This window comes from Osmerus eperlanus, chromosome 5, assembly GCF_963692335.1.
Source record: "Osmerus eperlanus chromosome 5, fOsmEpe2.1, whole genome shotgun sequence".
In the NCBI taxonomy this organism is placed as follows: Eukaryota; Metazoa; Chordata; class Actinopteri; order Osmeriformes; family Osmeridae; genus Osmerus; species Osmerus eperlanus.
The window spans coordinates 20,895,290-20,909,829 of record NC_085022.1 but is presented as its reverse complement, the minus strand read 5'-3'; the positions used below and the strand labels follow the sequence as shown (position 1 = coordinate 20,909,829).

Sequence of the window (14,540 nt, the reverse complement as noted above, 5' to 3'; positions counted from 1 at the left end):
TCCCTAATAACATAATCCTCAGTGAGATAGCTAGCTAGCCCCTCCACTAAGCTCTCTGCACTCACTCTGATGTGCAGAGGGCTAAGTAAGGGAGGGCGGGAGAGAGAGGGGGAGAGAGGGGGGAGAGAACTACAGAGAGGGAGGGAGAGAGATAAAGAGGGAGAGAAAGAGACAAGGGAGAGGGAGAAAGAGGGAGAGAAAGAGACGAGGGAGAGGGAAAAAAAAAGGGAGAGAGAGAAAGAGATGAGGGAGAGGGAGAAAGAAGGAGAGAGAGGGAGAGAGAGAAAGAGATAACTGAGAGGGAGGGAGAGGAAGAGAGGCAGGAAGAGAGACAAACAGGGCTTGTATTCCTCCCAGACTGCAGCACTTCACAGTTGGAGATATAATAAGTCGCTGGGACACAACACAAGAGGAGATAACAGAACTCATAGCTAAAGATAAGAGTATCTATCAGTGCTTTTTCATCCAGACAAAATCTGTCTGTGCTTATGCATATGTGTGTGTGTGTGTGTGTGCGTATCCCCTGGACAGGAAGGATGCCCACCATGGACCTGGGCAAGGTGTTTGCCCCTGATCCTGATATCTGGGACAACAAGACCTACACTCTGGAGGCAGGCCTGCCCAGGTAGACTGTCCCCTTGTCTACATCCTGTTTACATGCTGTCTACATCCTGTTTACATGCTGTTTACATCCTGTTTACATGCTGTCTACATGCTGTTTACATGCTGTTTACATCCTGTTTACATGCTGTCTACATGCTGTTTACATGCTGTTTACATCCTGTTTACATGCTGTCTACATGCTGTTTACATGCTGTTTACATCCTGTTTACATGCTGTTTACATCCTCTTATAGTTCATTTATCCTTCATGACAGATATGATGATTCAGGTATCATTCCTGACACCTTTCATGTGCTGGTACTAATTCAACCACCAACATCACCCAATCTCTATCCTCCTCCTGTGCTCATGTGCCAATAACAGGAATTGGCAGAGGGAGGAATTTAATCACAGCCAATCAACACTGATTGCTTTACTATGGTTCACAATCAGAATCTACTCTGCAATCAAAATATGCATATTACACACTCCCTGACCAGTTCCCATGACCAGCATTGAAATAACCATCACTGATTTCATCAATTATGCCATTCCAGAGCAACGGTTACATAGCAACAGTGGGGCTTATTTTATCACTTTTTTTGAGAAACGGCAGGTTTTCCTCTCATTTGTCATCTTCATCATCATAGGTGTCTCTATCCATCTCTCTCTCTCTTCCTCTACTCGCTTTCCTCATTCATTTTTAATCCCCATCTCATCTCACCTCATCCTGTCTCCCTCCTCACTTTTCTCTCTTCCCTCAGTCATCTGCGACAACCTGTGAATGCCCATCGCTCCTCATCTCTCTCCTGCCTTTCTCTTTCACTCTGTCTTCCTCTCACTCTGGGCCCTCCCTCCCTCCCTTTCTTTTTTTCCTTAATTTCTCCCCCTATCTCTTGTCATCCTTCTCTCCTCCCCTCTCTCCTCCCCTCTCTCCTCCCCCTAACTCTGGTCTTGTCTCCCTCCCATTTTTTGTCTCCTGTCTTTCTGTCTCACTCTGTCTTCCCCCATCTCCCCTTTCTCTCCTTCCCCTATCTCTGGTTTTACCTCCCTCCTCTCCTACTATCTCTTTTCCTCTCTCCCCCTCTCTTTCCTTTCTCTCTTTGTCTCCTCCTATCTCTGGTCCTACCTCCCTCCCCCTCTCTCTCCTTCCTCACTCTGTCTCCCCCTCTCTCTCCTTCCTCACTCTGTCTCCCCCTCTCTCTCCTTCCTCACTCTGTCTCCCCCTCTCTCTTCCTTCCCTCAGGTATTTCACTGTGAACAAGACCACAGGTCAGCTGACCATGAGAGCCAACACTCCCGCTGGCAGTTATTGGCTGAAGGTCTGGGTGTCAGATGACGTGTGGCCGGACATGGTCTCCGGGGTCAAAGTTCATGTCAGAGAGCTTGAGGAACTGGCCATCCGATCCTCTGCTTCCCTGCGTCTGAGAGGTACAGTCGCTGTGGGATATGGAGATGCAGAAGATCATGTGTTGTACATTTACATTTAGTCATTTAGCAGACGCTCTTATCTATAGCGACTTACAGTGAGTACAGGGACATTCTCCCAGAGGCAAGTAGGGTGAAGTGCCTTGCCCAAGGACACAACGTCATTTTGCACAGCTGGGAATCGAACTGGCAACCTTCAGATTACTATCCCGATTCCCTAACCGCTCACCCACCTGACTTGGTGTTGTAGCCCTACCCTACCTGTCCAGACACGCGCACAGCTGCAATGCATTGATTTGTTTTCTGGTCTTTCATGTAGCTTTGTTATTCAAGGATCGTCTCATTGATATCCAACACCTATGGATACGAAGAAGAAGGTCCTCTCCCATTTCTTTTTGCCAAGAAATCCAATTTCAGTTTTATTACAATCTCTTATAGGTGTTCTAAAGGTCAGATCTTAACACTCTGGTTAGTCCTTGACATTTAAATTCCCATTTTGTGATCAGAGTTCAGGGCCATTAACAAGTCCTACTGATCCTTGCCACTGTGCAGAGGTTCAACCTGACCCACCTTTTCTACTGCTGTCATTGAGAAGATAGCTGAACCTCTAAACCTCATTAACACCAGTGTCCTACCCTGGAGCAACTCAACACGTCTGCTATTAAAAGAAACGGGTATAATTTGAACTAAGAGAAATGACAATCTCAGTGAAGCTAACGAGAGAAGCCTTGTTAGTGATTGAAGCGACACAAGTTCGTAAATCACGCCAGAGGACCGATTGCCTCGTTATCTGCTAACGGCAGATGGCCTGGGCAGCGTGTGATTAGTCATAGCTGTCGATGATCAGTGGTCTCTCTCTGTGCTGAGGGAATCTCTTGTCTCTCCTGCATCTTGCCTCCAGGCCTTTTACACTCTCTGCCTTGGTCAGATGCAGAGATACTTGAGGTGTTCGTGATTTGTTTTCAAAGACGGAAGGCCCCTATCGGTGCAAGTTTATGGTTTGGATGGAACCTGTGTGTTTGACTCGGGTCTGCCGTCTGTGCCGCAGGCATCACCCCCCGGGAGTTCATGACCCCTGGTGTTGACGAGAGGGGCAGTCGGCTGGACCGGTTCCGGGACTTCCTGTCCGCTCAGCTTTCGGTCAAGTCCAGCAGCGTGACCATCTTCAGCCTGACCGATGTGGGCACAGGGAAGCTGGACGTGCGTTTCTCCGTGTTCACAGACGTCTACCTCCGTCCTGAGAAGTTGCACGGATACCTCTCGGCCCACAAACAGAAGGTAGTGTGTCTCCGGTGTAACAGAGAGATGAACAGGTTGTTGGTGTATCTTCTGTGTAGGAGAAATGCATCTGGACTGTGTGCGCTGCAGCTTGCTGGGGGAGATAACTGCCGTCGCCTCGGGGAACACTCACGGTTCTATTTAGATTTTCAAACCATATCTCAGTCCCTGCCTGTATGCCTCTCTTTCTCTTCTCCGCCGTCTTCATGTCTCCTCTCCTCTCTTCATGTCTCCTCTCCTCTCCTCATGTCTCCTCTCTTCATGTCTCCTCTCCTCTCTTCATGTCTCCTCTCGTCTCCTCTCTTCATGTCTCCTCTCTTCATGTCTCCTCTCCTCTCTTCATGTCTCCTCTCCTCTCCTCATGTCTCCTCTCCTCTCCTCTCTTCATGTCTCCTCTCGTCTCCTCATGTCTCCTCTCCTCTCTTCATGTCTCCTCTCCTCTCTTCATGTCTCTTCTGCAATCTTTCTTAACCTTTTACATTTACATTTAGTCATTTAGCAGACGCTCCAGAGCGACTTACAGTAAGTACAGGGACATTCCCCCGAGGCAAGTAGGGTGAAGTGTCTTGCCCAAGGACACAACGTCATTTGACACGGCCGGGAATCGAACCAGCGACCTTCTGATTACAAGCCCAACTCCCTCACTGCTCCCTCACTGCTCAGCCACCTGACTCCCTTTTCTCTCAATTCTATCCTCAATTTGCCAATACTCACACACTACTTTCATCTTGCTCTCCCTCCCTCCCTCCCTCCCTCTCCTTCCCTTTTTTTCCCACTCTCTGACTCTTCCCTCCTTGTCCCCTTCTCTCCCACCCCTCCTCTCTCCCACTCCTCCTCTCTCCCCCCCTCCTCTCTCCCACCCTTCCTCTCTCCCACTCCTCCTCTCCCCCCCCTCCTCTCTCCCACCCCTCCTCTCTCCCAACCCTCCTCTCTCCCCCCCCTCCTCTCTCCCACCCCTCCTCTCTCCCCCCCTCCTCTCTCCCACCCCTCCTCTCTCCCCCCCCTCCTCTCTCCCCCCCCTCCTCTCTCCCAACCCTCCTCTCTCCCAACCCTCCTCTCTTCCCCCCCTCCTCTCTCCCACCCCTCCTCTCTCCCAACCCTCCTCTCTCCCCCCCCTCCTCTCTCCCACCCCTCCTCTCTCCCAACCCTCCTCTCTCCCCCCCTCCTCTCTCCCACCCCTCCTCTCCCCCCCCTCCTCTCTCCCTCCCTCTCCCCAGCTGCAGGCCATGCTGCGTGTGAATGTGTCCCAGGTACGGGTGGATGAATGTGTCAACACGGACTGCCGTGCCAAGGGAGGCTGCTCCACCCATCTGAGCGTCAGCGATGACCCCACCCTGGTGGACGCCGGCAGTGCAGCCCTGGTGTCCGTAACCATCACCCCCTCAGCCGTGTGCGGCTGCTCTGCCAGGGGGCGGAGCCACCACGCCTGCTCCTCCTACCCCTCCGGCCCCTGCCTCAACGGGGGGACCTGCCTCGACGCGCTGAGTGGCTACAGGTGAGCGGTTGCCACAGCAACACGAGCCCCTCCCCAGAACCGACCCGATCAACTCCCTTGCCTGATCCAACATTGACATTTGATTCGCTTAGCCGACGCTTTCGTCCGGTGTGATGGAGAAATGGTGCGTATGGAATGAGCAGCATCAGATCACGGTCCAGAAGGGCTTCGCTCTGGCAGGGTTTTGTTGGTCGGCATATAAGCTTCACCGAGCAATATCACCACGTTCCAGCTAGCAGACAGACACGGTGAACGATAACCACGTTCCAGCTAGCAGACAGACACGGTGAACGATAACCTCATCTCAGGTTACCCCTTGGACTGGACTTTTTTACACCGTTTTCAATAAATATCAAATACATTCCATCAGTCTGTAAATAGCAGGGTCTTCCAAGGGGTCACCGTGTGGGAGTCAGATGTTGCTCTCCGTGTTGGGTCTTCAAGGGGTCACAGGTCACCGTGTGGGAGCCAGATGCTCTCCGTGTTGGGTGAGGTCAGAACACTGTTGAAAAGTTGGATCGGATGATTACATGGAGATTCTGTAAGAATTTGAGGCGATATTTAACCTTCCCATGTCATCCCCTCAGAGGTACCTCAGTGGTCGTGAACCCTGGCAACCATGAGGCCATGGTCATCCTTCTACCCGCAGACTAATAATATAGACTACAACCTTGAATGACATCTTCTGAGAAATCAATAGAGCTTTGTACATACAGTACATGATCCAGCAACCTGTCTCCCCCCACCCGCTGAGACATTGTGTAGAGCTAATTTTATAAGAAGGATTAATGGTTGGATTAAAGAAATATAGGGCAGTGGATTACAGAAAATACCCTCCTACTGCATGCTAACAACTTTCGAAAAATCCGGTTAATTCCATTTACACTAACATGTTAAGTTGGTAAATGACGCACTGCAGCACAGCCTGATCCACAGGACAACTTGCTGCAGCCTTGAGACCAATAAAGCTGTGGGGTTCTTTGTGTTGGTAATGTCAGCACCGAAACCAAGCCCTTCAGGACCGGTGAAGGAGGAAGCAATTGACCTGCCAATGGATCAACATCAATAACACTATTTTCTCAAACTTTAAAATGTATTGGGTTCTTCCAAGTGTGGACTTCCTGCTGTGCTCTACCTCAGACTGTGAGGTAACTCTGCTCTACCTCAGAATGTGAGGTAACTGTACCCTACCTCAGACTGTGAGGTAACTCTGCTCTACCTCAGAATGTGAGGTAACTCTGCTCTACCTCAGACTGTGAGGTAACTGTGCTCTACCTCAGACCGTGAGGTAACTCTGCTCTACCTCAGACTGTGAGGTAACCGTGCTCTACCTCAGACTGTGAGGTAACCGTGCTCTACCTCAGACTGTGAGGTAACCGTGCTCTACCTCAGACCGTGAGGTAACTCTGCTCTACCTCAGACCGTGAGGTAACTCTGCTCTACCTCAGACCGTGAGGTAACTGTGCTCTACCTCAGACCGTGAGGTAACTCTGCTCTACCTCAGACTGTGAGGTAACTGTGCTCTACCTCAGACCGTGAGGTAACTCTGCTCTACCTCAGACTGTGAGGTAACCGTGCTCTACCTCAGACTGTGAGGTAACCGTGCTCTACCTCAGACCGTGAGGTAACTCTGCTCTACCTCAGACCGTGAGGTAACTCTGCTCTACCTCAGACTGTGAGGTAACTGTGCTCTACCTCAGACCGTGAGGTAGCTCTGCTCTACCTCAGACCGTGAGGTAACTGTGCTCTACCTCAGACCGTGAGGTAACTCTGCTCTACCTCAGACTGTGAGGTAACCGTGCTCTACCTCAGACTGTGAGGTAACTGTGCTGGCAGTCCCCCGCCACCGCCCTCAGAGCAGTCTGCGGTCACCTGGAGCTTCACGCATGTCACATGTGACACAGTGGCTGTGTGGCCTCATGTGTATGCAGTGAAATCCAATTTGGTGCCTGTCCTGTGTCGGAGGGTCTAATAGTGGATCTGAGACAGGGCCGTATCAGATGCTGTCAGTCAGATGCATGCTCTGCTGCCCCCTCCACTCAGCATACACACTGCTCTCCTGAGTCATGAGCAGCAGCACTGAATGAGGCCGTGTGTGTGTGGGTGGGGGGTTGTATGTGTGTGCGTGCATGTGTGTGTGTGTTGCAGAATGCCTCTCTCCCCCCTAAGCCATCTTCACTGGGTGTTTGTATCAGTATTCCTGACATGTGTAACTCGTCTGCAATAAACAACACTAGAAAGAGGGAGAGAGACAAGAGGGGGGGGGGAGACAGGAGGGAGGAGAGAGACAGGAGGGGGGGAGAGAGAGACTGGAGGGGAGAGACGGGAGGGGGGGAGGGGGGAGAGAGAGACAGGAAGGGTAGAGGGGGGAGATACGGGAGGGGGGGAGAGAGAGACAGGAAGGGGGGGGGAGAGAGAGACAGGAGGGGAGGGGAGGGGGGGAGAGGGAGGGAGGGGGGAGATGGGGTGGGGGGAGTAGAGGGAGAGAGGGAAAGAGAGACAGAGAGTGGTAGAGAAAGCGGCCCAGCACACAAAACCATCTACAAACATCACATGAAAATAGATGGCTTTGACATTATCAGCTCCGCCTGCTTGTCTCATATGTTCCATGCGGGGGTGAGAGAGGTGGAGGGAAAGGAGGGGGGGGGAGAGGTGGAGGGAAAGGAGGGGGGGATGTGGTTTGTCATTCTGAGTTCGTCTCAGTGATTGAGCGATGTTGTTTGAAGTGGAGTCTTCTCTACTCCCACACTGCGCACGTCTCTTCGTGGACAAAGCCATAGCTTCACTGATTACTATTTACCGCGATGCCCCGACGTGCAGACCTGCAACCTGCCGTCCTTCTAATCCCCCTGAGCTCCGGAGCACTCACGCTGTAATCACAGTGGGCTCACCAACACAGAGACGATGTGGAGACACTCCAGACCAAAGGACCCACACAGGCCTGCTGCACTGCCTGCCTGGAGAGGCTGGAGTGGGCAGGACAGACAAGCAGAAGAACTATCATTCATTATGTACTAACAGGAAATCATGTAATCAAGTAATGTGCAGAGCAGCGGAGGAGGGAGTTAGTTCCAGGGTTTGAAGGAGCTGAAAGAGACCATGTGAACTCGAGAAATGTATTTATTCTGCACCCTGATCATGAATCCATTGATGTATAATTGAATATAAAGTGCTTTGTACAATACTATGCAAGTATCATTCTATCTACATGAAAGCTTTTGCAAGCAAGTAGACTGCAGGCAGTTGCTTTTATCCCTCCGAGTTTCTTTCCGTTAGAGCAGAGACCGATCAGATTGAGCTGTCAGGTCTGTGATGTTGTACATGTTACCTTTGAGTGCTACATGTTCTATCCTTGAAAGGGATTCATAACAATCATCGCAACTTAAGCAAGATCCTACTGTCTCCTTACTGGGTTGAGCTGGAGGCCCCGTGTCATACAGAACTATGTGAAGTTCACAGTGACCCTTTGACCTTGGAAATAAAGGTACAAAGTCTCAATGAAAACTCTTACCATCACACAGCTTTTTTCATCTCTCTTTCCTGTGTGTGTGTGTGTGTGTGTGTGCGCCCAGGTGCCAGTGCCCGCCACTGTTCGAGGGTCCGGAATGCCAGCAGACCAGGCGGCGTTTCCTCGGTAACGGCTACGCCTGGTTTCCTCCCATGATGCCGTGCGTGGACAGCCTGGTCTCCGTGGAGTTCCTGACAGAGGGCGAGGACGGGCTGCTGCTCTACACGGGCCCCCTGGCAACCCTGTTGCCGGGAGACCCGGAGGACTACATGGCTATAGGTGGGCGGGGTCGTGGTCGCCATGGTAGCACCAACAAGGTTTAGGCTGTTCCGGTACACAGCTTTTACGCCTGTAGCTGCGTTGGTTTACTGTTCTACTGACATTAAACATCGCAGAACACCCCGTTAGCGGATCGATTGAGTTGGGGTGGTCATTTGAATTTGCTCTTATTTTAGGTTGTTCACAAGTGATACTTTGTCACGTTAAACATTGTTTTGAATCTACTGTACAAGACTTCCCTGGAGGAGACAGGGTGAGACCAGGCCAGGCTAGACGTCCTGGCTACGTGGCTATGGCAACACAGCTTCAGCCTCACCCCTCATAAACGCTGATCAGTCTAGAGGAGTCATTAACCAGATGATGGTGGCGGTGATTATGATGGTAGACCTGTGACAATTCCAAATGTCGCGGTACAATTAATTGTCTCAGAAATAGTTGCGATCAGCAATACAATTGTCTCTTTCAGTCAAATGTAATGCAGTCCATTCGCCATATTCAGAGTTGAAGTGATGCTGTAGCCTGGGTGACAGAACGCTGGCAGTCTAATCCCTCCCCAAATGACCTGTTGTCCAATCGTAGTTTAGATGAACTCAGTTTGGCTTCCTGATTGTGGTGTGGTGATGATGGTGGTGAAGATGGTGTTTATGATGATAATAGTGGTGGTGGTGTCATTGCGATCGTGGTGATGATGATGTTGACCTCCTCAGAGCTGATTGGTGGAAACCCCATCCTGAAGATCAACCATGGTTCTGGAACCCTTGTGATGCAGCTGCAAGCTAATGTAGCGGACCGACGCTGGCATCGATTGGATGTTAGAAGTAACAGTAAGGTACATACTCTTTGCACACACACACACACCCTTGTGTCACCTTATGCTACCTTGTAAGGCTGGGGACAGTTTGCTCATTCCCGACAGAAGTACTGTTTGGTACGCTGGCAGGGAATCAACTCCTTAATAATATTTGACTCCAACTTTGAAATGTGCATCAACCTGCAGCCTCTCTCCTGGCTTTCAGGAAGTGCGCTTCACCTTGGACCGCTGCTCCAGCGCCATCGTCATGGAGACAGAGGGTGTGGAGACTTGGGCCATGACAGAGGACCGCTCCTCCTGTGAGGCCAGGGGAGTGACCCCCAATAAGGACAGGTGAGCCCCCCCACCCTCACCTCCACCCCCACACACCTCACCCACACCCCACCCTGACCTCCGCACCCCCACCCCCTGGGTGGATGAGCGACGGAGCAATGAAACACAGATACTGCTCCTCGATTCTGACCATGGAATCACCGTTAAAACGATCAGTTCTGATCCTTGATTTTCCTGCTGTATTCGCTACGTGCACGTTGGGTAAAAGCGTCTGCTCAAAGGGATCAAATGTCACGTGCCGTCTTGGTGATGTTGACGTTGTCGCGTCTCCCGTCCTCAGGTTCCTGGACGGCAGCCTGGTACTCCAGCTGGGGGGAGTGAAGGAGAACCTGTCCTACCAGTACCCCCTGCTCCAGCACAAACACTTCACCGGCTGCATCCGCAACCTGGCTGTGGACACCCAGGTACACAGACACTCCTGTTTACTCTCTTGTTTACCCCCCCCCCCCCCCCCCTCCCAGCCCAGATAAGAGGCAGGGACTGCATGAGTATTGCTTCGTCGTCCTGGCCTGTCTGGGCAGCTGGTTAGCTGGAAAGTTGCTTTTGGGCTGGAGTTCAATAGGAATATAGATGGAAGCTCGTAGCTTTGCTTCCAGGTCGGCTGGAGCATGCTTCAGTGGCTCCTTCCAAGTTCTTGCTTCCTCCTTCTGTCTCTCCTTCACACCTCAAGACCCCTGATCCGATGTTCACCCCAAGGCTATCAGGGAATGCACTTTCAATTATTTAATATCCATGCTGTTGATGCGTCTTCATTCTTATTCCTCTCCTCCTCTCTCCTCTCCCGACCTCTCCCCTTCTCTCCTCTTTTCCTCGTCGCTCCCCTTCTCTCCTTTCCTCTCCTGTCTCCCCCCTTCTCTCCTCTTCTCTCCTTCCCTCCCTTTCCTCTCCCTCCCTCCCCCTTCTCTCTCTCCTCTCCTCAGCTCTACGACTTGGCTTCTCCTGCAGAGTCCTCTGGCACTGTCACAGGATGTTCTCTGACTGACGCCAGCTGCCTGAACATAGGAGTCCCCTCCTGTGGCACCAGGGGGCGCTGTCTGGGCGAATGGAGCTCCCACAGCTGCCAGTGTGAGCCGGGATACACAGGAGCCCAGTGTGACCAAGGTACCTTTTGTCACTTCTAGATGTGTGTCTATGGGCATTGTCCCAAGGGACCGAAGGCTATGCCGCATATCCCAATGTGCAGATCAAATTGGATCTGCTTGCGCTGTGAACCGATGAATCATTCATGGTGGGAAACAGCTTTTCCACTGTGTTTGCCTCCATCTATAGATTGCCTTCACAGGGCTGTGAGCATTTCATTTAGTCCCAGTGCCAGGTCCCAGTCGTAGCCCATCACACCTGACAGGTGGATTGACTGGGTGTGTTGCGTGGCCTTCTGATTGACAGAATCACCGGCGTTCTCCTTGGATGGGCGGAGTCATGTCCAGTACCAGCTGCAGTGGGCCCTGTCGGCCCGTCAGACCAGATTCCAGGCGCTGATCCGGACCCGGTCTGCGGGCGGAGTGGTCCTCAGTCTGCTGTCCCAGGAGCAGAGCGAGTTCCTGCGTCTGGAGGTGAGTGGTGAGGCAGGACCCCACACAGCCTGACTGGGAGGTGGAGGTCGGGAGGTTTGGTAGCCAGTTAACAAGCAACCGCTGGGTAGTCGCTTCCATCGGAAGGTTTTGGTAAAAAGAAAAAGGCGGTGGAGCTCTGTGGTGCTGACTCACTGCCGCACTCCTCCTCTCTGTTCCCCCTCTTCCTCCCTCTCCTCCTCCCTCTCCTCTTCCTCCCTCTCCTCTCAGCAGTCTCCTTGGCTTTGTGTGGTTATTATTCCTCAGCTGAAGGGTGTCTGTGATGAAGGCCAGACGCCTTGACGGAGTGGTTAATATTGGGGTTGGAGACAGGAGGGTGGAGACTGAGGGGGCTGTGGAGTGACTTGTGTAAGTCTCTGTATCTGAAGGCCTTTGGCTGCTCTGAGACACTGCTGTCAGAAACTCACCACCAAGGTTATTTTAGTCCCGGTCTAACATGTCATGTTAAAAGTACCTTTCATTATCAAACACTGAAATGTGAATTAGAAGCTCATCTGTTCCGCTGTGGGTGTGTCGTACCGCAAAGAAGGCCTCGTCTCCCGTCGCTGATTGCAGACGTCGCTTGGTGGTTTGATTCGGGGGCTTTGGGAAGCGGAGATGCTGGATTGACGTGTAGCTGAAGCTGACACCACTCTGCCTCTTCACCAGACAGGAAGTCTGACTTCTTCTGAGAGGGGACAGACGGAACAGACACACACTGCCACACTGCCACACACACACACACACACTCCACACACACACACACACACACCCTCACACACACACACACACACACACACACACACACACACACACACACACACACACACACACACCCTCCACACACCCTCACACACACACACACACACACACACCCTCACACACACACACACACACACACACCCTCACACAGCTCTAACGAGGAGGAGAGATGTGACGTGCGCGAGTGACAGGCTGTCTGCAGCACCTGGGCTCTAACTGCTCTGCTGCGGGCTGTCACTCCCCGACGCTCCCTGTCCTGCTCATGCCCCTTCCCTTCTACCATCCTGCTCCTCAACCTGTCCCTCTCACACATCCAGGAGACAGGCTGGCAGGGAGGGAGGGAGGGAGGGAGGGAGGGAGGGGGAAAGAGGGTATATTAAGTCAGAGGGTTTATAAAAGTAACAGGAAAACAGCGGAGCATGATCCCTTCACTGTTCTCTTCTGCCCACCTCTTTCCATCCAGCCCACCTCTCTCCATCCAGCCCTCCTACCATCCAGACCTCCTCTCTCCATCCAGCCCACCTCTCTCCATCCAGTCCTCCTCTCTCCATCCAGGACTCCTCTCTCCATCCAGCCCTCCTCTCTCCATCCAGACCTCCTCTCTCCATCCAGACCTCCTCTCTCCATCCAGCCCACCTCTCTCCATCCAGTCCTCCTCTCTCCATCCAGGACTCCTCTCTCCATCCAGCCCTCCTCTCTCCATCCAGCCCTCCTCTCTCCATCCAGCCCTCCTCTCTCCATCCAGGACTCCTCTCTCCATCCAGCCCTCCTCTCTCCATCCAGCCCTCCTCTCTCCATCCAGACCTCCTCTCTCCATCCAGACCTCCTCTCTCCATCCAGCCCACCTCTCTCCATCCAGTCCTCCTCTCTCCATCCAGGACTCCTCTCTCCATCCAGCCCTCCTCTCTCCATCCAGCCCTCCTCTCTCCATCCAGCCCTCCTCTCTCCATCCAGCCCTCCTCTCTCCATCCAGGACTCCTCTCTCCATCCAGCCCTCCTCTCTCCATCCAGCCCACCTCTCTCCATCCAGGACTCCTCTCTCCATCCAGGCCTCCTCTCTCCATACAGCCCTCCTCTCTCCATCCAGGCCTCCTCTCTCAATCCAGCCCTCCTCTCTCCATCCAGCCCTCCTCTCTCCATCCAGCCCTCCTCTCTCCATCCAGCCCTCCTCTCTCCATCCAGCCCTCCTCTCTCCATCCAGCCCTCCTCTCTCCATCCAGCCCTCCTCTCTCCATCCAGCCCTCCTCTCTCTGGTGTGTGCTGCCTGCCGTCTGCAGGGGTGCTGCTGAACAGACCCACCCATGGCGAGCCTTCCCCTCTAGCCTGTCTTTCTCCACGAATGGGGAGGATGATGGAACTGCTCACTGAAGAAATGAGCAGACATTCACAAGGTTAGAGAGGCCTTGTGCCCCCGGACGGACCCAGAGATCCGCGGATGACGTCTTTTCTTTAGAGAAGAACATTATCCCCGAATGATGATGCCCTTGAAAGTAGTTTTAAGGTTGCACAGCCTACCATTAAGCCTGTCGAGCTTCGAGTCCACTTTGGGAATGAATTGTAACACGGTCTCCATATACTTCAGTTGTTTACCTTCCTCCACGGGGATAGACAAAACTTTGTTTCAGATGTACGAGAAGTTGGATAGAAAAAAAGGATGGAGATGGAGGACAAGGAGTAGTTTGTCTTCGGTGGTGAGCTCCAGTGTTCAGGCTTCCTGCTGAACAATACAGCAGCGTGGTGGTGGTGGTGCAGAGGTTGGCCTTGACATTGATGTGAGCCATTGTCTTTGGTTCTCTCGAGCTGAGAACAGGAGAGAGGACGTCAGCAGGACTGCCTACATCCACTCCATTGTGTGTGTGAGTGTGTGTGTGTGTGTGATTTAGTGTGTGTGTGTGAGTTAGTGTGTGTGTGTGAGTTAGTGTGAGTGTGTGTGTGAGTGTGTGTGAGTGTGTGTATGTGAGTGTGTGTGAGTGTGTGTGAGTGTGTGTGTGTGTGTGAGTGTGTGTGTGAGTGTGTGTGTGTGTGTGTGTGAGTGTGTGTGAGTAGTGTGTGTGCGTGTGTGAGTTAGTGTGTGTGTGTGTGAGTTAGTGTGTGTGTGTGAGTAGTGTGTGTGCGTGTGTGTGGGGTTGTGTGTGTGGGGGGGGGGGGGTTAAGTCACAGAATAAACTCGGTAGCATTGTTCAGATGAACATGCTGAGGGGACAGTAGTGAAAGCGGGTGGGACTGAATACATTAAACACTCTATTGAATTATCTCTGCCTCATTCTGTTCAATTAAGGAGTGGACATGGGCAGTCTGCAGCCTCCCCCAGGGCCAGACCAGTGTGTGTGTGTGTGTGTGTGTGTGTGTGTGTGTGTGTGTGTGTGTGTGTGTGTGTGTGTTTTCAGTTGTAGTTCCTTCAGATGTTATGCATGATATTCTTTCATTCCAGGAGACTCCAAGCCAATGATGTTTGCCGTAGCTTTCCAATATTGTCTTTCATTACTGTGTTGAG

General features: G+C 52.2%; 1 protein-coding gene across 1 annotated transcript in view; it reads left to right on the top strand.

Annotated features, from left to right (window-relative positions):
* LOC134021554 (neural-cadherin-like) overlaps positions 1-14,540 on the top strand; it is a 44,238-nt gene that overhangs the window by 21,810 nt on the left and 7,888 nt on the right. Inside the window, exons 18-27 of the mRNA XM_062462510.1 lie at positions 532-625; positions 1,849-2,033; positions 3,079-3,308; positions 4,526-4,803; positions 8,376-8,590; positions 9,298-9,419; positions 9,607-9,734; positions 10,015-10,138; positions 10,655-10,835; positions 11,121-11,287. Coding sequence (XP_062318494.1) covers positions 532-625; positions 1,849-2,033; positions 3,079-3,308; positions 4,526-4,803; positions 8,376-8,590; positions 9,298-9,419; positions 9,607-9,734; positions 10,015-10,138; positions 10,655-10,835; positions 11,121-11,287 — 1,724 coding nt within the window. The remainder of the gene's footprint in view (positions 1-531; positions 626-1,848; positions 2,034-3,078; positions 3,309-4,525; positions 4,804-8,375; positions 8,591-9,297; positions 9,420-9,606; positions 9,735-10,014; positions 10,139-10,654; positions 10,836-11,120; positions 11,288-14,540) is intronic.